General features: G+C 37.9%; 1 protein-coding gene across 5 annotated transcripts in view; it reads right to left on the reverse strand.

Moving 5' to 3' along the window:
• opn7a (opsin 7, group member a) overlaps window positions 1-25,231 on the reverse strand; it is a 65,275-nt gene that overhangs the window by 32,532 nt on the left and 7,512 nt on the right. For all 5 annotated transcript variants that reach the window (XM_088644320.1, XM_088644319.1, XM_088644321.1 and 2 more), the window contains one exon: window positions 5,284-5,371. In XM_088644320.1, the coding sequence (XP_088500446.1) occupies window positions 5,284-5,371 (88 nt within the window). The remainder of the gene's footprint in view (window positions 1-5,283; window positions 5,372-25,231) is intronic.

Below are 25,231 nucleotides of genomic sequence, written 5' to 3' on the forward strand. Positions count from 1 at the left end.
AAATATAATTAGAGCTAGAAATATGTTTCTGTATATATTTACTCTTTACAAAATGATAACCCCAAACAGTATAGTATAAATAGACCATAATATAGGACTCATGCTACTTTGTGATTTATAAATGTGTTGCTCTCCCCATCTTCTTCATTGCAATACACCAGCGCAGTGCATTGCAACAGGTAAAGGTATTGAGTATCATTTCCATAAAACAAAATATAGAATTTGTCCATTTGGTAGCATCTCCTGATATAGAATAATATTTCTGTAAGTTCACATTTTCAAGCACATACTTATGTATTGGCATACTTTGTTCTCATTAAGGTTAATGGTAATATCCATTGGATCTTCATGAGAGGGCCTGCCAAGATGTACAGTTTATTGACTCTTTAAATGAGTAGAGTTGTTTTTGAGATATTAATATTCATGTTTTTAATATTATATTCAGACTCCTTTTTGATCAAATACAGAGTGTGTTCTAGCACTTGTGCAGTCAAGGTTATGGAACAGAAGGTCCAGCAGCTGAAAAGGTTTTAAAAATGCTCCTTCCGCTAAGATTTCTGCTGTAACATCATATTCCAGTAATGTAGTAAATTCATTAAGTTTAGAGAGAAAAAAATGTAATTGCAAAGATTCCTTTTAATTGTAAATTTGTAGTGCAATTCACATTCAGGGCTGCACTGTGATATATTACATAACATTTATTTTAAAATAATAAAATAAATTCAAGGCCCAGAAAAGGAAAAATACGGCTTCATCTACAAACAAGTCTTGGTTCTTTTAACTATACATTGCAGTTAGGAATGGTGCAATCTAATGCTTTAGAATCAAGGACTTTCATCATGTGTGAGTTTATACAGTATCCGTAGTATTTTAAATATGGGGCTTAGCTAATGCAAGATGAAGGCAGCCCAAGAAAATCTAAAATTAGACATGAATGAATACATCAAAAAAGCCATAAAATGTTTAAGATTGACAGAGTCAATCATTTTATTTTGTAAAGTGGGATATCTCAGGTGCAGTTAAACAGTGTGAGGGTTATTTCAGCTACTACAAATAAATTGCTACTCCTCCTAAAACTAATATCTTTCCCTTTATCTTTCTTTCCATTTATATATATTTCCCTACTCTTTTATTAAATTAATTTTCTTGTGCTACTGATTGGTTCTTAATGCCTTTAGCTGTCTTCATGGGGCTGTTAGATTGCTCTGTTTCACATTCATTTTGCCTCACATTAGTTCCCATCTATGGGTGAACAGGCAAAGCCTAATGTTTATACAGTTTGTCGCTTAATGTGATTAAAGACGCATATGTGATACAAATATGATCATTCTTTACTGTCTAATTTATCAGAAATCTCTTGTATCTAAGCAGATGTTATACATACAGAGAAACTTACAAACACATACTGTACGAACAGAACAAGCAAACAGTATACATACAGTAACAGAGATTCACCTATACACATTCATTTCACACGGCTTCTACTTAAATCTACATAACTACACCAGAGCCCTATCAATTTTCTCCCCCCACTATCACCCTTAACCCCCCTTCACTTTTTTACATACCTCCGATTGCACGTGTCCAAAAACCATTACTCCTTTATTGGGAACTCATTTGGTGATGAGTTATTTGACTGAGTATGGGATGAAAGAATTTATTGTTTTGCAAGTCTACACAGAGGGCCTGAACTGGTATGCTTCATGCAGAACACGTGAGGGAACAGAGATAGTAACACAGCCAGTCTCCACACACCCTTACCGTGAGCAGTGGGAAATCTCTGATCAAGTGGCTGCCCTGCTATCTTAGTACACGTCCTCAAGTGCATAATCTAAATCTAAAGGTCTAATAAAATAATTTAACGCTTAAATTTAAATTTAACCACAAGAACTCTCTTACAGGGATTAGGAGGGGAAATCTCTTAATCACTTTTTCCACCAGAAATAAACCGCAAAAAAGGAATTATTTCATTTCTAAAGAGAAGAAAAATGAATTTGGGTGATTTCCTTGATCAATAGCACTATGACATTGTATAATGAAATGGAAGTTCTTGATTGAAGTTAGGAAGGGGTTGGGATAAACAAAGCCAGTTTTACCTTTCTATTTTAAATCCCAATCATTACTGACTTGCTATTTACACATCTCTGCACACACTTCTTGCTTATTGTTGCATTCTTCGCTTTGTTGAGGCTTGGACCAGCTCCCATTTAAATATAAGACAGATGCAAAAATACAAATATTCTACCCTTTTCGCAAATCGCCTCACACATTATTCGTCTACACGTGGACAATGCTCCAAACAAAAAAGAAAGACAAAACGACAGAATAAAAGAGGAAAAGACATCTCGCATTTGCATCATGCATTATTTTGTAGACTATGCTCAGAACTACAAAAAAACAAAGAAATCTATTCTACAGTACATGTGATTGCAGAATGGATCTGTTACTGAAGTAATTTTGTAGGACATCTATTTGTTAAGTTCATTAAGAGGAACTTCCAGAATGCTTCGCAAAATTTTCTGAAAGAACTGTCTTTGATTTTCTCATGACTATCAGGTTTAGCTGCATATGAGGAAATAGCCAAATAGGAACACAGGCAACCTGGAGGGATGAGATTGTCATTAACTGCAACAGGGAGCTCATGAAGGTGGTTGATGATTCCATTAAAGACAGAAAATGCAGCTCCGTGAATTAAGAAGAATGTTATAGACAATTCCACTTTCTGTGAGTTGCCCCTTTCCCAGGTCGTCAGGTTTGTTCAGGGCAATAATGTCACTGTCAATGTACAGGCAGTGCGATGTACAGGACTGGGTGTTCACTGCCTGAACAGTAGATCTCAGTTTCATGAGTTTGCTGGAAGCATCAGAAACGATGAGGCAGACTATGTTTTGAACACCCTCTCCAGAAGAAGAACGGATCTGAAATCGGAATGCTCACTCACAGTTACAGCTGCTGAAATGCTCCTCTGCCTCTGCCCCTGCCCAGGGCTGGATCACCTTCTTGCCAGATTATGAATAGGAGTTTCCAGGATCACTATCCTGCTCTCAGTGCCCTTTGCTTTTCACCTGTAAATCTGTTGGAGCTGGACGTATTTTATTTTGGAGAAATTGCTGCATACCATCCTCTAAACACATCTTGACAGAGAGCTTCCTTGAACATACGACATGGAAACCAGGATGACTGTAGATTTAATTTTGCTGCATCCTTTGTCTGGCAAAACAGTTGTTATAATAATCCAGGTAGCAGAAGAATATTTCTTCAGCCTGTTTTGCCATTGAGGATGTAGTTGCTAGAATTAGCAGTAGCAGGAATCTGACCATCACATAAATGATGTATAGGATGCAATAAGTCACAGCATGGTGCAGCAAAGGCTTGAAATGAGTTTCAGTTTGGTATGAAAAAGGCCATTTTCTGAAGAACATCCAAGAAGACACACACAGAGTACATTTTCAGAAAGGTTTTATAGTCAGAGTGCAGCTCCAGTCACTATCTGTTATCACCAGAAATGGGTGTTTAGAAGTGATCATTGCACATGTGTCAGAACCCATGGAAAATGTTTACACACATAACACAATGGCTGTTTTGGTAAAACTCTACTTGAATGTTGTTGCATAATGGCTTTATCCCTTCATAACTGCTACATAAAATGTTATAATCCCGTGCTTGATGCTTTATAGGGACATGTGCAAAATATATAACGTGTGAATAAAACAGGACATTTGTTGTAACTTCACATCATACTAAGCACTATAAATAAACCAAATATCATGACCTCTTATGAAGCCTTTATGCAGCAACATTCAATTCAAACATTGCCACAGGTTATCCCTGTCGTAGAGTTATTACCGAAATGTCACATACAACAGATGTCTGCCTCTCTAAATTTAGAATGAACCCCAGGTTCTGCACTGAAGTGCTTCCATAATTCACCCTGTTAATCCAGATCCAGCATCACTTACTGTCCAAGTTCTGTTGTGACGAGAAAGAGATGAATCTTGAAATCCTTTTCCAAACACTTCTGTCTGCTTTGCTTATAGTGTTGTGATTCATAAAAAAGAAGGCTACTTGACAATAAATTACCAAGAAGCAACAAAGTGAGATTGATGGGCAGAATGGCTTACTCATAGTTTTCAGCTTTTCTAATTTACTAGTGTTGCTTTCCTATCATGTGTGTAATTAGGTACATTTTTTTTCTTCTGTTGTATTTGTAATTAAAATATTAAAAGATGATTTATGTACACAATGGTCAAGTGAATAAACAATTGTCCTACTGTACGGTGTATATATTGTTATTGGGTAGTGTCTGTTGTGGTGTCAATCTAAGGGACAGTGGTCAGCACCTGACTATTGTCAACATTTCTAGTTCTTGGAAGCTTCAGGGAAAGGAGATGTTTACTTAGCTGTGCTAGGTGTGAGACACATTGATGACCGGAATCAGCTGATCTATCTTGGTTAAGAAATATAAGAAATTTCACTGTTCACACTCAAAGCCAAGGGGGTAAGCTTTAATTTAAGACCTGAACCAGGCTCCTGCTATGTTCTGCTGCAGAGATATAACAAAATGTTTAAGGGGAGGAAATTCCAGGCGGACATAGGCTAAAAGGGTCTTCGCCACTATACTACCAGGTACCTAAATACACCTTTCTTCAGATATGGCAACAATTGAATTGAAGCTGAATTCAGCAGTAAAATAGCAAGATGATTTGGTTGCAAAATAGCCATAGGCTTCTAAACTTTCAACTACTAGCTTTTCAGCATAAGATAATCCTTGTCTGTACTGACTTTTTTTCAATTTCATCTGAGTTTTTCATAATTTAAATTCTTACATTTATCCCCTTCCTTGAAGCCATATAAAAATACTTAGTATACCAAATTCTGTCCTCTTTAAGGTTCTTTATTTAAAATAATCATTATACTTCTTGCAGATTTTCACATTTCTATTTTGCATTAGCATTATTTTAGTACATTTTTTAAGTATTGTATCACCATCATTTTCTCCATGAGAGAGCATAATATTAACTTAACATTTCTGTAACAGTAACAGTACTGGGAGAGGAAGGTAGGTGCAGACAAGATGGGGACACCTGTCTGAACTCCATTCCCCAGAAGGCTGTGGAGAATGACCTGCTGTCATCAATCACATGACCGGTTGGTGTGAGACAATTGGTCAGGTGTAAATTTTAAAACCAGGAAGTGGGGGGGGTCTTTATGACATCCCACAACAGGTGTATCACAAGTTTGTACAGTGTTTTAGTACAAAGGTACATTAAAAGGTATACTTACCAAATACTGAATATACAACTGCAACCAATATATCAGCATTTTCTGGTATACTTGACTTGAATGTAGAGTTAACAGCAGATATTCCCATCTGAAATTAAAGAATATCATGTAAAATATTGAAAACGCATATCACATAAACAAATAACAAACATCCATGGATCTTCCTTTTGTGTCAAACTCACAAAATCCTGGTATTCATAATTAACGCATTAGAACAAAGAGCAGCCCAAACATCTCGAAATCATGTCTGAAGGTGAACATACAGAAACAAGAAGTCATTTGTAGCATATTTCGGAGTAAAGCAAGCAGTTCAGTGTTTGGAACCTGTTCCCAGATCACAAATATGATACAGAAACTACAGAGAACCTGAAAGAGCAATAGTTAAACACTTGGAATATCTTGAAGGGAGAGAATAAACGCAAATGAGCTTGAGCACCAAAAAAAATAGCTTTATCATAATAAAGACGAAGATACTAATATGGCAATAGGTTGCACACGTAAATAAAGAACTGTTTATTGTTTTACCGGAGAAACACCAAAATTACACTTGCTGTTGTCCTTCAGGCTTTAAGATGGCTCAGACCATATTTCTGCCATTGCTGGTCTTTTCCTTCTCCCACAGGCCCACAATTCCATCCTAGAGGAATTAAGTGTAGGACCAAAAATAAAACCTATTGTTCTTTGTTAGGATTTGATTCTTACAGGCTGTGTCTTTCTGTGTTTTAAAAGTCATTATCATTTTTCCCCCACAGGTCACCTACCTCAATATAGTACAGTAGGACTCAACACTCGAGAGGGTTTGCTGCAGATAACTATTGCAAACAGCCAAATTCACAGTATAACCAAGTCCACCCCTATGCTTTTGCATAACGTACTACAGTATACTGTATATTGTGCATAGTTAAAAGTTACCCCTTCTCATATGATAATGAATATTGCAGTTTTAGTTTGAAATAGGCATTTGTACTTTGTACTGTATACTTTTCAATCAAAAGGAAATAGTCTTCAAAACCCTTTAGGTGAATTACAATGGACTGAAAACAGTGTACTAACTGGATTTTATCTCATGGCTAGCACACAGCTAACCACATATTGGCTATTTAGTTAAACTACTTCACTAACTAAAGACAAATTTAAACAAACCTGACTCTGAAATTAGTCCACAGCTCCAAAATAAATGTTCTCCATTGCAGCGAACCCTAAGTAACAGCTACTGCCCTCTAGAGATGACTAAAATAAGGGACTAATTTAAACCACCAATATTCGAATCACAATCAGGGCTAAAATTTCTCCCTTCTCCATCTGCTTTGCTATTGGAGCAGAGCATTGGCACTGTGGTTATGGCTCTCTCCCTGTGGCTGGAAGGTTGCTAATTCAAATCTCATGGCTGGCAGAAGAATCCTACTCCGTTGGGCCCCTGAGCAAGGCCCTTAACCCCAGCTGCTCCAGGGGTGCTGTATAAATGGCAGACCCTGCACTCTGTCCCCAAGCTTCTCTCTTTCCACCTGTGTGTCTCATGGAGAGCAAGCTGGGTTATGTGAAAAGACAAATTCCCAATGCAAGAAATTGTATATGGCTAATAGAGTGATCTCTCTCTTTCTGTCTCTATTTGGTGGGGCTGTAGGTGCCGATTAGCTGCCAGGTGTGTGAAGCACCTCAGAGGTGAATCACAGATCCCCTTTTGCCTGCAGGCTCTCCCATGGGCCAGGCTTTTGGATAAAAAGCGTTACAGCAATGTGTCTTAATTATGGGTGTATAAAGTTATATTTTTGACAAAGATTAGTGAAATAATGGAACACTAATGGACTGTCAGCACTGTTTAAACCTTTCATTATTTCACATTTCTTGTCTTTCTTCCATGTATGTACTTCATAGCACACAGCACAGGGCTTATTAAAAAATATGATTATTTCCTTCTCTAGGTCAGGGCATTAAACTCCATGAAGTGTATTGTTCTAATAAACTCAGTCGTTCCAAGTTACTGTATTCCACTGTGTTCCCCAGAGAGCTGGGGAGGTAGAGTTGAACTAATTGAGAGATTTCCAGCTGAAGGCTTTTTTTTTTAGTATGGCACTTAAAGTCAAGGACAAACCTAAACAATATGTAGATAATGATTTGTCAGAACAATCATTTTCAAATGGTGAAAATTAGTGTTACCTCAACGGGAATTTTAAAAAACAAGGCAAAAAAAAACTTAGTAATGGTTGTGAAAGTACTTCTCCACAAGCATCTTGATTGAGTTCCCTACAAGAGGCCAGCACAGTCCGGCAGTTAATCATGTTTGTTTTCCTTAATTAGTACAGTCTGCATTGTTATTTTAGCAAATTTTAGCTTTTTAAATGGATACAATTAAACATTAAAGGAAAGTGTATTTATTGGAAAGCCAATGCAATAGTTTTAAAGAAGCTGTATTTATTCTGAGTTGATCGCTCTTAGAGGCATGGGAATCCACTTGACCTGCTGGAACTCATCATAGTAAAGAGATCATAGGTTTATTGGTCCTGTGATCCACTACATACACTGACATATGGCTGACAAACAGTTAAGCACAAAATTCAGTATGATACCGTCGGTTCTATCTTATATTTGTTTCCAGCAGATACTGTATATTTCAACTGTCATTCTGCTGACAGCAGTCAGAGTCCAGAGTCAACCTGCTCAACAGGTTGGGAAAGAAGTGTTGACAGTGTCTTGAAGAGACTATGATACTGTATGTCAATCTTTCAATTAAGTCAGGGAATTTGGGATGACCTTTCTTCAGACTCCTTCAGCTGAAGATTGACCTTTTCAATCTGCTGTATTCCAGCATTTTTAACATGTGACCTCAGAATTATTGAAAAAACATTCTTAACATCAAGAGAAACATTTAAAAAATTGGCAAATCTATTAATATGCGACTAATTGACTTGAATTCTGACATGCAGAATCTAATGTTGAAGAATGTATGAAGCCTCAGATTCATTTTTGATTTCTGTTAGGAATAAACAGAATAAACACAATCCAAGCCATTAAAAGCAGGATTGTGTAGCTGCATGTGGTTCTGTACTGCAACATTCTAATGATGGATTAATTTGGAGTGCAAAATCAGATGACCTGCTGCTGTTTTTATGCATTACAGGTTTCTGTCTAACATTAAGATATGGATGTAAAAGAAATTGCTCAAGATAAACCATGACACGTTTTGCTCACAGGTTCATCAGTCTGCAAAGTTGGTGTCTTCAGGGTTGTTGCTGGCAGTGCTGAAATCAAGCCTTTGAAGGACATTAGAAACCATGGTGTTACTTTTGACCTTGTTTTAGCATTTGAAATGCATTTTAGGAACATCACAAGGGAATCTACCCATACAGAATCGCTAAGATAAGACCCTTGCTCTGAAAATTTGATATAGAAATATTGATACTCACCTTTATATTATCAAGAGTAAACTGTACTTTCTTACTAGGGTATCTTCAAAGACACCAAATAGGTTTCAGGATTCCACAGCCTGCATCCTAACTAAAAATACAAATCCATCAGCGACACTATGTTTTGAAACATTGTGAAATCTCATTTAAACACCTTAATTTTTTCCAAGGTTTTAATGTACAGTATAATGTCTTTTTACATTGGACCGTTACAAAGGCAATTTGATGAGTCTTTTTCCACTTTCTGCTTCTGCTGTGCATTACACGTTATGTACAGTGATTTTAGTTTGAGGAAAAGAAATCATAAATAATATTGTATGGTTTTTTATAAAATCCTGCAGTAAAAACATGAGAATGTTGTTATGATTATATACACTGATTATATACTGATATGATTATATACAGTGCTTTGCAAAACGTCTTCCAGTGATGTCACATTTTAATGGAATTAAAAAAGAGTCTAAATACTATTTCTTTCCTTTCACCACAAAAACATTAATTTCAGCATTTAAGTTTTGATTAAATATTCTATTTAAAAAAATGTATATACCTCATTTGTAATTTAATGAGGCCAATTAACAGCGGTGTTATATAGAGCTCAAAATCCAGAGGGAATATTTTTCTTCTCTGTACTCAGTGGCATGAATGGACTACAGCTAAGTCACTCCTATAACATGCAAAAGGGAACACCATGATCAATGACAGCCGCAAAGACCACCTACTGCTTCTGAGTGTACATCTGCATAGAAATTAGAACATTAAATAGATGAAAAATCAAAAGTACTGTATGTCAATTTTATGGATCTAAGAAGATGGATCATTCCAAGGCTGTTCTTCCTAATAGAGCCCCAATTTAACCAAGCAGTATCACTAGTGACTGACATCAACTGTAGTCTGTGAGATACTTCATGTATCACTACTGATATCAGCTGTACTCTGTAAGATACTTCATGTATCACTACTGATATCAGCTGTACTCTGTAAGATACTTCATGTATGACTAGTGACGTCAACTGTACTCTGTAAGATACTTCATGTATGACTAGTGACGTCAACTGTACTCTGAGATATATCATATACATGAATTACCAGCTGTAGTCTGTGGGATACTCATGTATCACTACTGATATCAGCTGTACTCTGTAAGATACTTCATGTATCACTACTGATATCAGTTGTACTCTGTGCCTTACTTCAGCACTCAGTACTAGTTAGCATGTTGAAGTCAGACCAAAGCTCCATGAGATCAAACATTTGTGTGGTATTGGACTCCTTTTGTTTCACTCCTGTAACCACAATCACTGAACACTGATGTTTCACCATTTATGGTCCATAAGCCCTGAAATCATATGCAGCCATTAAATCCTAAATTAGTGAGCTGTCTTCCAGTTCGAGTTCCACCGGAGCTCTCAGTTATTTACCACTTAAGCACTTTTTCCAGGTTTTAACCAGATGGTCAGGTGATGACGTAAAGGCATCAACAAATCTTACAGACCTGCAACTGAAGATTTGTTTGTCTTTTCTAGATTGTATTTTAGCTGGTTTCAGATGTGTATAGTACAAGGCTGGGGTTTTTATCTTTTTTTTATTTTTATTTTTCACTTTTTTTGTTGTTGGTGTTTCATGATTGTTTCTGTTTTCAAATTTTCAACTGTAGGTTATCTATAAATAATGAAATCATAGTTTTGATAAGGTCATCTACTTAGAATGATCCATTTTACATTATATTTTGTAGTAAAGGGTTATTTAGGATTTTAATTAGTATACACATGTCAAAAACATTTTCTATGGAACATTCACATCCTCAAAATTAATAATAACATTTTTATTCCAGTCTGATATTGCCTTTGGAATATTTAAACACATAACTACACACATATGGCAAGCAGTAGAAAGTGTACAGTAAACAATGTTTTTTTGTTTGTTTTAGCTATACCTTATTAACTAATAGCAAGGAATCAGAGCAAACAATACATAATATCTCCCCACTTCTATTAACAAACCCCTAAAAAATGAAAAAGAATGAAAGAAAGAAATAAAAAATGAAAACCTTCCCTATATTCTTGTGTCTAATACTTATTATGGAAAAATCAATTTTGTATTTATAGCTTCACACAGGTTTCTTTGAAAATGCCATATCGATTCAAATTCATTCAGAATTGTCAGTAAATTATGATCTACAAATTCAACACTGATCCTGTCCCTCACCCTCACCCGTCCTTCAGACTGCCTCATCACCCCAACACACCTGGAGACCGTAGGCTTAAGAGGTAATCTTTCCATTTTTTTACTTTTCTGTTTATTACTCTGTGTGACAACAGCAGTGCTTTTCCACGTGAGAAAGACTGTGCCACAGAGCTAAATTAAAGAGAAAGCTCAGGCTGTGGTTTTACAAAATGTAACAAATGTAAGTGTCACGCCTTGATGATTCCCACTAACTTAACTTCACAGGGATGAAAATATAAAATATTTAATATTTTAGTCCGTTTCAGTTTACCTCACCTCAGTATCAGTCCCTCTCCATACACTTTCTTGAACCTTGGTTTTTCTAAAGAGATTTAGATAAATGTTTTGTATTGTAACAAAAATGCAGCGCTGTGCAGCAAGATAATCGATTTAAAAGAGAGTGATGAGAAAAAAGGCTTGTTGTGCTCCCTAAGGGTAATACATATTATAACAGATTATAATGCTCGAACAGGAGTTTTAATTCCACTGACATGTATCGATGTTGGTTGGCTGAATGCCTAGCTGTATTATTAAAACAATGCGTGAGGCGTTTTCGACAGGTTGCTTCAGCAGGACTAATGATAACTGAAAATGCCTCTTGAGCAACTTTTGGTGACCAATGTATTAATTGTCCTGAATTATGTTGTGTACTTTGTGAAGGCCCATTAAAGAATGCCAGGAGTAAATACTACAATTATATCAAAATAATACACTTTTTACTTTTTACCCTTTGATAACATACTAAATACTTCAATTTAATCAGCTCATTAAAACAGAAATGCAACAAGGATCCAATTCCAAACCAAGTGTCAACAGCAATGGGTTCAGAGATGATGAAATAAACACGGCCGAATTGAATGGCAGCTGGAAATGGTAAATTATTGTCGATGTAAGAATTAGGAAAATCTAAATTAATTGGGCCATTTAACTTGCATTCTCACTTGTTGGTTGAACAAATCCACGTGTGTCTGCAACTCCTTCCAAGTGAGGCATGGTATAGCACTCTCAGATGTCATCCTCATGAACAGGGAAAACAAATACTGCACAATAAATGACCTACTAAAAAGCCACACAAGCTACAATATATGGGGCCAATAGCCTCCTCTCATTTTATGTTCTTATACCCCATTACAATTATATTATATATTAATAGTATGGAGGTGCAAATCACAGCTTCATAATATTGGGGTCCTACCAACCCTACAACTGTGAGGCTGTTCCTGTCATAGTAAGGCAAATAGCTTTGGAAATAAACTGGATAGACACTGTTAAGCTATGATCTTGGTAATTATTTGTGTGAGCCCCTGTGTCCTGGCTAAAAACATATACAGTATGAGTTTGCAAAGCCTGGCCTACATTCCACCTGAATTCAATTAGTGAAGCAATTTCTCACTTCTCAACCTGTTCTGCTCTGTAGAGGGGTTGGCCCAGGTGGGGCTGTACTTAGTGGTGGATGTAGTGGGATCCCTGCTATATGTAGAGCAATCTGGAATCCTTTGAGATGAAAAGCATTACATAACACAATTACTTTTACTATGTAAATGCTTCAGATAGATGAAATATCATATGAAGCATACTACGGTACTTAAATAAGAGTAGTACAGGGCAACTGGAAAGAACTACAAGTTGATCTTACACTTTCAATAATTGTATCATGTAGGATCATGTTGAGTTGTCACATAATCTGTCTAGATGGAAGAAAGACTTAAGCCTGTATCTCTGAAAAGCCCATTTATTTTGGAATTGTATAAAGTAACTGTAAATTTCTGGTCAGGGGGGTTTAAGACGTATCGTCTAGAAACATCAAGTTAGTGTTGAAAATGTCAACTGTAATAAGCTTGTCAAAGTGCAGACATCTATAAGCCTTTAAACATGTATCCCGTCAAGAGAGAATTTAAAAATGATCAAATACTCCATACATATGTAAGGATGATTAGTCATACACTTTAACCACCTTAACTACAAAATACAAGAAGATTTACTGTGAATAGTTCATTAAATAAAATCCAAAGTACACTTTTCAGAAGAACATTTTCTTGGATATGAATAACCCTAACGTTACACGTAACAGAAGTAGAAAACATGCAAAGACTAGGAGCTCTAAGATTTAAGACCCCTTAACCAGGCTTGACAACAATTTTCATTTGTAGTAAAATAAATGCAAGTTTACTTTCTGTATGTACTGTACAGTGTTAACTAGGATTTTTTGGAGCATCAATAAAGGTAACAAAGTGTGAACCAGGAAACTCAGACCAATCAGACTTATTTGAGATGAACATGTAAAGACTGATAAGGTACAGCTTAACATACTGTACCTACAATATACCTACAGTACATTATCATTTATAGCATGTGTTTTAAAAAAAAGTAATGTTTAAGTTTCCTGATGGATTTCCTTGATTAAACAACAGGTTGAACCTGCGTGTACTGTTGTTCCTGTATTCTACAGTTGTTAGAGCCCCTGTATTTTGTGTGTGGATGTCATGTGTCCCCAAACCATTACAGAACTGGCCTGTGCACCTAGACCTGTCTGTCTCCACTGCAATCATCATCGGAGGGCTGCCCGTCACCCCGCTGCTAGCTGCCAGCTGAGTCTCGATCCGTCCATGAAGACGAGGCTGTGCCACCAAGGTCGCAGCTGGCATGAGCACAATCGGCACCACTGGGAATCTGCATCATGGAAATTTTTGAGAATCCTGGACTTACAGTACTGTTGGTCAACAGTGACAAATATCATGTTATTGTAACCTTGTTGCCAAGGAAACATTGCTCCAGGGTAGGGTTTCCTTCTACATGAGCTTTCTTCCTAGGTAGTGCTGATTGTTTTACCTCTCTTGTAAAACACTTTGAGATGTCTTGACATTAAATGCACTATAATTATATTTGCAGATAGATTATTTAGTTGCTAAGACCGGGTTGTTAGAGTTGCTATCTCAAGGTGATTGTAGAGGTCTTGAACATGCCTGACTATTGACATTGTGACATTTTAACATTTCAAAATTGCTAGTAGTGCTTCTGTGGCATCTGTAGTGGCATGGAACACCTTGTTGGGATTTTTCAGCTTGAAGCACCTACTGTACGATCACGTACTGTTGGGTGATCATGGCAGGACTTAACTAAACTTAACTGTTTGTTTGCTTAACTGTTTTATACGAATTACTCCCCTGCACTGATATGCCACACTTAAATGTGTTTGTCTCCAGTTTTCACGAGAGAACACGATTTTAAAACAGTACGTTGTGAAATACAGTATACTCTATATTGGAGTAAAAAATATATACAATATGTGAATCACATAACGTACTACAACAATAACTTTTATTCATATTCGGTCATTTTCCTTAAGAAACAAAAACAATGGAACAAAGTATTAAGTGTAAATGCTAAACCATATCTTTCATGAGTATGGCAGCTGTTGCAATACCACTCACAAACAGATTGAACTTGACCTTTACATTAAAATTCAAGTCAAAAGCCCATCAAAATAAATGGATATGATCCTCAATACACTTAACCCACTGTACAGCATTAAAATAGAAGTCACAGAATTAATTAGGATTTAGAGTACATATGGCAAATTGGAGAGACTCTTCATCAAGGCAGATAATTTTTTGGTAATTCATGCTGCCAAGGAGTACAGAATAAAACAAATCACTGAAGCCAGTCTAGCTTCTCCAGCTTAGCCATTGATCTATCAAGTATATTACTGTATGTGTTAGATTTCTTAAAATCAGTCATCCAAAACTTTTCCATAAAAATACAAGCAAAGACCACACTGCAGATTTAATAACTAGTTTGAAATGATCACTGTGTAATATCTGAAAAAAGTTACATTTGTCTCAATATTTATAGTCTGTGCAGTTTTAAATGGAAAAGGCGGATATGATCAGATCACTTTATTGGCCATATACAATTTCTTGCATTAGGAATTCGTCTTTTTACGTACCCCGGCTTGCTTTCCATGAGACACACAGATGTGTGTGCCAGATCAGAAGAACAATAAGACCTTGACATTTCTGCAATGACGCAGACAGTATCATGTATATCAGAACATAACATAATTCAAGTGAAATATTAAAACCATCCTTTCATTCACTTTATTCTGCACAAGGTCCCCAGAGCCTATCCTGGCAAGCAATGGGAACAAGGCAAGGTACACCCTGGACAGGATGCCAGTCCATCGCAGGACGGATGGACACAAACACACAGTCACACCAGGGCCAGTTTTCCCAGAAGCCAATGAACCTACCAGTATGTCTTTGGACTGTGGGAGGAAATCAGAGCAGCTGGGGAAAACCCACACAAACACAGAAACTCCTCACAGAGAGCAGGAATTGAACCCCAGGCCCCCACCCTTGTGAGGCAGATATGCTATCCACTGTGCCACCCTTCTGTATTAACTATGTGTTTTTCACAAGAGCTGGAAAACGAAGGAATGGCTGTTGGAATTTCACAGACGGAATGGCAGGGGATAATGACAGCACATATTATGACTGCTTGGGGGAAGACGCCAAGAGCTGATTTACATCGGATGTCCTTTCGGAGAGCTTTACCCAAACCCTCACATTTCTCGTGCTATATCAGGGTAGCAAAGAAATTGTAAAGAAAACCTGATTGGCGGTATTATTAGCATGCACAACATAGTGAGGATCACTATCAGTACTGTGTGACACCACTGATATGAGGAGAAAACAAATGACTTGTGAGGGGCATCCAGGCTCCTCAATCATTTTAAAGAGCTGACGTGGTTCACTTTCATCAGTTTGAATCCATATTTTTCAACATCTCCAAATAAAACACTATGTGCCTTATAGTTAAGATACTTAAGCACCTTAATGCCCAGAGAAAGCATTAGGGATTTAAGCACCTAAGTGTTTTGAATACAGGCCCCCACATGTTCCTATATAAACAACATACCTTGTATCATATAGTCTCTCATCTTTGTTATTCAAGCTTAAACACACATAGCCTTTCAAATTATTTGGTCTTCACATATTTTCTCAGTTTTTTCTAAAGCCAGCTTTCAGAATGATCTCCCATTGTATGTGCTGGTCTAAGCTCCCCCTGTGCCATAAAATTGATTGTGGGATTAACTGTTTTTTATCTCCTTGCAGATTACAAAAACAGGCACTGCAGGCGTGCTTCCTCATGACGAGCTTTATGACACACACACAGCGGGCACACCTGTGTCATTGCGAGTACACGCACACACATCAATCACACACTCACAGAGTGCGATCAAAGAGGCCCCTGGTTGGTAAACTCAAAACTGCCATCTGTGTGTACATTTCCCGTTGCGATCTTCAATTTACAGCTTCAGCTTCCGAAAACCAAGAACATATCATAACCTGCCTCTGCCTCTTTACTCGTTGATATTTTCATTGTCCTCCCAAGTCCAGGCAAAGACTGTGTGATCCCAGAAACTCAGCTCATTTGACTGACAGACTTCCAGCACTGTCACACAAACATAATTAATTACGAACAGTATTATGTACTGTATGGCTCCTGTTCCTCACAGTGGGGAAGGTAAATCCTTCTGGAGGAATTCAATTATGGAAAGAGAGATAGTAATAAGCAAATTTCCATTTTCTCCATTCAGCCCTTTCAGCTTCCCATTAATGCACATTATATGTCCCCTTATACGATGATTAAAAATGGAATCATCATATAGCTGGATGCAAAGGTACTTGAAGATTCATGGAATTACCTTTCCCAACAAAAGGAGACACATTCATTGGCTGTGGCCTGTTTCCAATTGGCAGCAGCTCCTGAGTCTTCCAGTTCAGAGCATAAGACAAACCCATTGACCTAGATTAGTGTGTAAGACCAATGGGTCACATCATTAGTGTGACTGTCAGGACCTGGCTGAGTCATCAGTGAACCACTGACTTGCCTCTTGACCTTTACTTGGATTCCTGAACATTTGCTGGTATTGAGCATAATAAGACTGTCTCATAATTAGTACTCCAGCTCTCCTGTTTTCATTCCAATTCCAAAACATAAGATTCAACCTACCACCAGGCAGCCGTACAAAATTCTCAGATGGTATTCTTCTAGTAGAAAGCGGAGTTTGGGGATCTCTCAAATTACATAAGAATGTTATCTGTCTTTTGATTATTTAGATTATTTGATTTAAATGTTCTTAACTCGTGTGTACTGGTTTTGAAGACAATAAATGCAGATGTGATTCTATTTGTGTTTTTGACAACTGTATAACTGTATTTGTCAAAAACAAACTAGGATGTTCCACTGCCCTCTAAATGTATTGGGATGGCAAAGTCAAAACTCTTTTCTGTGCTTCACAGTCAAGCAGTCTGTATTTGTGATCGTGAGATTCATTCTCGCATACAGAGCGTACTCCATGACACCTGAACCTGCAGCATTTAACTTGATGAATTCTGAATGTCACATTGCACAATTAGAATTCTAAACAGAGCCATCTCGTTAATGTAAAGATGTGTAGAAGAATGTGAACAAGGGCCAGGAACCCTCGAGATGCTAAATCAAATTAGATCTGAATGGACTGTGGTTGAACAGAGGCGCAGCTGTTAGCATCGCTGCCTTGAATCGCTAGGGCCCTGGGTTCAATTCTGCACCTGAGATGCTGTCTCTGTGGAGTTTGTGTGTTCTTCCTGGTCTTACATGGGGTTCCTCTGGGTGCCCCAGTTTCCTCCCACAGTCCAAAGCCCTAGTGTTAGGTTAACTGGCCCTGGCTGAGTATGTGCATTTGTGTCGGTGTAGCGGAGCTAGTGCGGTGACGTCAGCGCCCTCACTGCGCGTAGCAGGGACCTCAGCTGCTTGGGCTGGGGGAAGTCTCCTTTAGCTCATGCGGTTGGTGCCCTGTTGCGTTACGCCGGAGACCCAGGTTCGTGCCCCAGGTGTGTGGGATGGAATGGGTGGCAGGGGGCACGACACCGCGGGGTAGCGCAATGATCACATTGGTGCCGTGACTTGGGCGGAAGACAGGAGACCTCCCTCAGCCCAGGCAGCTGAGGTCCCTGCTACGTGCAGTGAGGGTGATGATGTCATCGCACTTACTCTGCTACATCTGTGTGTGCCCTACAATGGACTGGTGTACCCCACCTCATGCCCATTGCTTGCCAGGATAGGCTCGGGCTCCCCCATGACCTAGAATTGGACTAAGTGATTAGAAGATGGATAGATGAATGAATATACTGTCTTAAGTTAAATAACTATATCATGATTTTTGTACATCAAACAAATTATTGAAATACATTGAAAGCATCACGCCTTTAATTAAAATTATCACGTGCTCATTTTAAACCACTTTAGAAATGGTTTCGAATCAAATGTTCCAGTTATAAATAAACTGTATCACTAACAGGTCTGAAATGTATAATGATGTGTGTGTGTGCTACTCACACGCGTTCATGCCATATGATTCTACAGGTTTTTAAGCGAGTCTCGCTGTACACTGACACCTTCCCACTTCACAGACGACTTCCAGCAGACAGCCTCTCCATCACAAACATATGGCAAAATATCAGACAGATCTGGATGTCTCTCTGTAATTGTTATTAATAATTCTGTAGCAATTAGCAATTCTTTTTCCCAATAAAAGAGTAAGAAAACATATTTAATTACAAGTTGCTGCTGATTAATAATCAGAACAACACTGGTTCTCAGATCTTGAATCTTGCATCATTATAAAAGCATACTGATTTAGTCTGTCTCTTAACGAAGGCATAATTTAACATTGTTAAATGCAAACAAGAAAAACACTATAAATGAAGATAGAAATTGTACATAGTATATGTTGTAACGTCATGACAAATCAAACTGAAATTACCCAGGGAAGCTTGTGCACAGAGGGCACTTTACTTGCTGCAATTGCACAAACCCAGTAGCTACAAAACCATCTGAAGAAATATAGTACAGGAGTACATTTTTTGGAATTTAAAGATGTGCAGCATTTTACCAGTGGCAGCAATAATTTAATCTAATACCATGTGCTAAAACTTTTCTACATGAATCACAGATTTGTTCAAAACAAGTCTTGGCATTAATGGACAGTTAAATATGGGAGTTAGCTGTCTGCATTAAGCTGTGTTTCAGTCACAAAGACAGAGCCGAATAAGGTTTGCCTGCCCTGTGGTATTGGACTGTATTTTATGAAGTCAGAAGATTGCTGTCTTGGGCATTTATAGCAGAAGACGGTGCCGATTGTTAATGGGCCTGGGAATAGTATCACCTGTTGCTGAGGTGCCCTTAAGAAAGCAGGACCTCTTTCTATTCCACCTTTATTGACAGTGGTCACCGTAGTCCTACAGTCATTTACTCCACAATCAGTGATGCTGCCTGAAAAACGGAGCCGCTAAACGAGACTTCCTAAGCCCCGTTCCAATGCCTCTATTCAAAACTAGCTTCCCAGCTAACCTCATCAGTGAGTCCCTGACATCTGCTCTTCTGCCTGTAGGACTCGAGTTTACTGCAATCACACCTATGCTGAGCAGGACCTCCAAGCCCTTAACAATTATTGACCTATTTCCATGATGTGGAATGGATCATGGTACTGTAACTTAATTACTATTGCACCAAGCATCTGATGAACGATTTGAATCTTCTCAGTTAGTGTTTAGACGCTTCTATTCTATTTGATTTTTTATGTACTTTATGTATTATTGTTGTTTATACAGAAGCTCACAGCAAGGCTAGGGTCTGGTCTAGAAATCTATGACAGTCTTTTTTCTTGTTTTGGAAATAAATCTAAGAACTGGTCAACTGATGTGACCCAGCTCCTGAGGACTATTTCTGAAGTCACAACAGAATCCCCTGGCAATGCAGCTACCATAACTATTCCAACATAATTCCGAGTTCATCCTAGCACCACCGGAGTGATGGTGATGCCGAGATCGGCTCCTCTCTGTTTGCAGTTCCAACAGGGATGCTCACATGTGGACATGTCTCCACCCGTCACAAGTCTACTGACGGGGCAGAGTGAACTATCAATGAGGAGTTTGCCACCACACCTGATGACGTCGGCACCAATCATGACACGGCTTCAAGCTTGTTGCAGTACATCCTGTGCTTGTTCTCTGAGATCCTGGCATGCTGACAAATGAATCACTCAGCGGTGACCAGCCCTGTCCTAACAGAACCGCTAAGCCAAAAGAAACACTCTTGAGCTAAACTTCTGACAAGATTGCCATTATGCTCATAGGCTCCAAATATCGGATTTGCGAAATTGCTGACTTCATGGTTGTTGGCAGTGCTGAAACCAAGCCTTGGATTGTATCTAGCTCTGACATTTCAATGGTTTCAATGGTTTTCCTGGTCACAACCCAGGCCCTAAATGCTCTAGATCATAATTAAAAGTTTAAGATATAAATACAATTTCTCGTATATTATATCTCAATTAGAACCATGTAAGTGATCTGCCCTCGTGTCTGACAATGCAGACATTAATATTGAGTAAATCCTGTATTTCTAGTTTTTACTTTATTCAAGCATGATTGGCAAAGATCCAGGTAAAGAGCTGGCAGGTATAGTGGCTTATAGAGCACGAGAAAACGATAATGACAAAAAGGGAAAAAATACTACCTAATATAGGCTAAAAGTAATATATTTATGATCTACTGTAGGAGAAAACTTGTGGATTAGGTTGGTTAGGTCCTAAAAATTTGAATTAAATGTTAGATTATTTTGGTCCCAATTATTTTAATTGTATTTTGCTTGCCTTACTGTAAGTGCATTGCACAATACAATTAACAGACTAATCCAAATTCTACTTTTAAAAAGCATGTTCTTTCTCCAAGTATACTTTTCTGGAGATAATGTGTAGCACTATAAATACCTTATTTACATAACTGGAACATATTTACATAACTCACTTATTTACATAAAAATTATATTAAGATAATTATGTAAATAACATGTGCAATACCACTTTTGTATCTAAAACACAGTTAAAAGAGAACAAATTGAACTTAACAAAGAAAACAGAAATGCCAGTGAATTGACCACCTCAAAGGAATCCCTCATTTTGTAAAAAACACTAATATTGTATTAGGATTCAGTAATGCAAACACAATTGCAGCACACACATCTCAGCAGTCACGTTCACAACTAACATTACTGGTGTTTATATAAACCAAGTAAAAAGGGAACCCAGAATTATCTGATAAAATGTTAATCACACAATCAAGATTAATCAAAATTAATTAAATTGCACAGTCATACACACACACACCTACTGGCTTTTGTTCCACTGGAGCACTCAATTAAAAAATTATATAAATCAATTCTTTAATACAGAGCTGATTTATTAAATACTTAAAATAAATAATCTATTAACTGCCAACTACCAAACAGGCTACATGGGTTAAATGACCTCTTTGTTGTGCTGTTGTAATTGCACTCTTTATAGAATTAGTTATAGGATTATCACGAAATCTGTTTTCTGTTCCTCTACAGTATATGCAAGAGGCAGTCTTTTAACTATTGCATTTAAGTAACTTAAAATTTCCAACATTTGAGTAGAAACAAAAGTTGCAAATGTTCTAACCAAGCAACTTGTTGGTTCAATAAAGGGTTCTTTGAAGTGCAATGAAAGCCATCAGGTGTGTTGGTCTCCAGGACCAGGAATTGGAGTCACTGTCCAAGTTAAAGGCTCAATATTTGGGTGATCACACACCTCAGCAGGCTGAGGAGTTTTTCCTTCATGTCACCTCTGGTTAATTCTCTGATTCTGAACGGGATATTATTCTCAGCCCAATACTTCGTCTTTCCAAGCTGGTTTCTCTCCTCCACCATTCCTACCTGAACCAGATCTTCAACACTCTTCACTGAGGCTCGGCGACACATGGCAAGCCTTATACAGTACATACAGTACATATCCTCTACACACTCTCTGGGTTGGTCACGGCAGTGCCTCCATCTCAGGCACAATCACAAACACTTTCACCAGGTCCTTGAATTCCACTACACACAATTCACAAGACAGAAGGGCTCCAGAAAGTGCACCTAAACTGGGACCAGGTATGTAAGCAAGAGCAGGAATCTCCAGATGACTCATTGTAAGTTACTACATCATTTTTGCCTCCTATCTCCCAGGTGCAGGAAAATTAAGATATATGGGGGGTTTGGAGGAAGTCGTGACTCAGCCAGCCCTACTAGTGGCTCCTTCCTTCATCAGGTGTATTGGCTTTGCTTTGACGTTAAAGAGCTGTGAGGTGGTTGCATACGGTGTCTGTTTCCTAATTATCCTTAAACCAGGTTTCATGTCCTTTCAAGCAGTCAACCATTGTTTTTTTTCAAACCCATACAAAGGTTTCAATCTTACTTTTGACTCATCCGATCTCTTGTTTGGTTAACTCTCTATTGAAGGAACTTTGCTAGGAAGATCAAGGTCAATTTCCGTCATACATTTCACAATTGGTCTTTACTCACCCCTGTACTGTAGTGTATGGGGGGTACTAGCTTCTAGCTCCTGTTGCCATAGTTGTGTACTAGAGTCTGAGTTATATATAAATCAAGTATATTGATGTAAAGTACTAAATTTAGCTCCACATTCTGTTTGTTTCAAGCAACCTATTACTTATCTGCTCCCTCATCAGGCTCAGTGTCATTTCTACCTTTATACTTCCTCTAATCTCCTAGAAAGGTCTCCATAACCCAGGTAATTTAAAAAAAATTAGCTTATTAGAATGGGTACCTGTTAACTTGCAAGCATTTAGCCAATTTCTGACAGAAGGGCCGCAGGAGACTGAAATAAGGAAGTAAATTCTTAAGATCCCACTACATTGTATGGAAGCAACACAGCTGAGACCTTACCATTGGAACATAGTTTATATTGAGCGCAAAACAGCTGGAATATTAGGCACACACAGTGAAGGGGTGAGTCATACAAACACAGTGAAAATTAAATACAGACAGCAAAGAAGTGACACATTTTTTTCTCACAAGTAGAACACAAAAACAAAATCAAAACAACTTATCAAGAAACAGCCAACCAGAAAACACAAAACAGTTGTAGTCCAGAGAGTCCAAAAACACTAAAAAGAAAGTTCTCACCCATGTGTCATGTGTCAAGTAATACTCTAGTCCAGTAGCTGCACTACACTTCAAATGTAGTTTGAGAGGGCAGAGAAAGCATGTGAGTTTTTAAAAGTCTGGTCTGTCTTCATGGTCTCTTCCTCCCGACCACCGTAGAAATCACCTGAGCGTCTTTTCCCATATGTTTCCCTCCCTTTATTCTTCCTGGTATGCTGACTCTTTCCTGGAAGTGAGCCTGCCCACAGTGCTCTAGGAACTGATCATTTCCCTTCCCTTAAAGGAGCATGATGGGTCCTAATTTACCAATGATAATAATCTGCAAACATTTTAAGAAAGTCCTGAGAACATCTTGGCCAGGGTGTTGTGCACACTCACAAACCACTTTAATTGATGTAATGCTTGTTGCAGTACTGTACATATCAGCATCACAAATTCAACCCCATAGGGATTGTATAATGATAAGCACATTTCACACTGCTGGTATTGGTATATATCAAGTAAAATCATTTTAATTCCACAAATTTACAAATTTGCAATAAATGTTTAATTCCTATTTGGACTAGACTATAAATGTAATATAAATGTAATGATAATCTCAATCATTATCACAGTCCTCAGTAATTGTGTTTAGATCCTTTGTGGCACGTGTATGATACATTTTAAGATAAAAATCAAAATATGAATTAAATGTCTTCATCTTTGAGCAAAACAAGAACCTGCACATCACAATTTCATAAACTGATCGAAAATTATTGGAAGCTTTAACTGCAAGTTTTAGAAACATTCTGATTAAGACATCTCTACATCCTTACCAGCTGGAGCTTTTATGAATAGATTTCAGCTGTATCTATAATAAAAATTATCATTGATTTCCTACTAGGTCTCTAGGTTTCATATCCCAAAATTCACAGAGAAGTCATAACAAGACTGTGCTCATTAAAGATTTCTGACATTGATGGCTGTTCCTAGTTTTGCTGTAATGAGAATAAATCCAATATTTCAGTTCTCTTGTGGTTTTACTCAAATGCACACAGTCCAGAAGGACAATTCAAAATATAATTAAAAATCCTTGGTAGGATAGGTATTCCATCCGTCCATTTTCTATCAGCTTCTTCCAATTCAGGATCGCAGGAGAGCCAGAGTCTATCCCGGCAAGCAATGGGCGCAAGGCAGGGTACACCCTGGATGGAATGCCAGTCAGGATTGGTAATCATTTTCTTTGCCATCAGAGAGTAAATTATTTTATAGTTCAGGTGCCAAAAGGGCAATGAGTAAAAAGCAGACCCACTTCAAAAGTGACTTTGTCTGCTCCTGTGACAGATGAGGATTTTTTTTCAATTTTTTTGGCTTAATATTCAGAATACAGAAATGTACTTCCATTAATTTTGAGAGTGTTCTGGAGGGTTACCACCTCCTTTAAAATGCTTACTTGTAGGAGGTATATTTTAAATATAGTGTCCTGGAAATTAGGTCAGAGAGCAACTCAGCAGCCTGCCAAGAAGGAAATCAACTGTCAAGAGTAACACTTCTGTGGTTCTCTCACCATTTGGAGAAACATTGAAAAATATTGAATGGTCCTGGCAGAAGGCATAGTCACCAGAGAGAAGGACAGACCAGGGTCAGGAGGAACTTTGGGACTGTAGGGGACAGAAAAGGCGCGAGGTGCTGAATTCCCTTTGCCTTGTCAAATAGGTTTCACTCAAAACGCATACTGTTACACAATGCACATACTGCTCAGCAAAACTGCAGAAAAAGACAGCAAAAATCACCCTACTGATTTCTCAGACTGATCAGTTTGGCCATAATAAATATCCTTTACTTTCTGCAATCCAGTTACTCTTTTACAACACTAATTTCACAGTATCTAGTTCCATGGGTAATGGTTAGCCCTCCGGGCTCTGAATCCAGCCATCTGAGTCCAAATCTCGGTGAAACCTGAGTTGAATATCCTTTTCAAGAGCAGACACTTACCACTAGATTCTAAAATAACTTCTACCCACAAGCAGTGCGACTGGCGAACACTTTTGGTCATGTCCCTCGGACCACACCTAAACCATCTACCTCATTGTAATTTCATTTATTGCACATCTGCAGTCCTTGTTTACATTCGAACTGTTTACTTGTACATCGTCTACTGTTTGTTTGTATATTGTCTTGATCCACTGTCTGCACTTTGTGTTTTACACTTTTTTTTAACAATCAAGAGACTGTCTGTAAGTAAGAATTCCATTGTACCAGTACCTGTACCAGTTACATATAGCAATAAAGCTCGAGTTCTAAATAATAAATGAGTCGCTTGCAGT

Source organism: Lepisosteus platostomus, chromosome 8, assembly GCF_059453375.1.
Source record: "Lepisosteus platostomus isolate fLepPlt1 chromosome 8, fLepPlt1.hap1, whole genome shotgun sequence".
Classification (NCBI taxonomy): domain Eukaryota; kingdom Metazoa; phylum Chordata; class Actinopteri; order Semionotiformes; family Lepisosteidae; genus Lepisosteus; species Lepisosteus platostomus.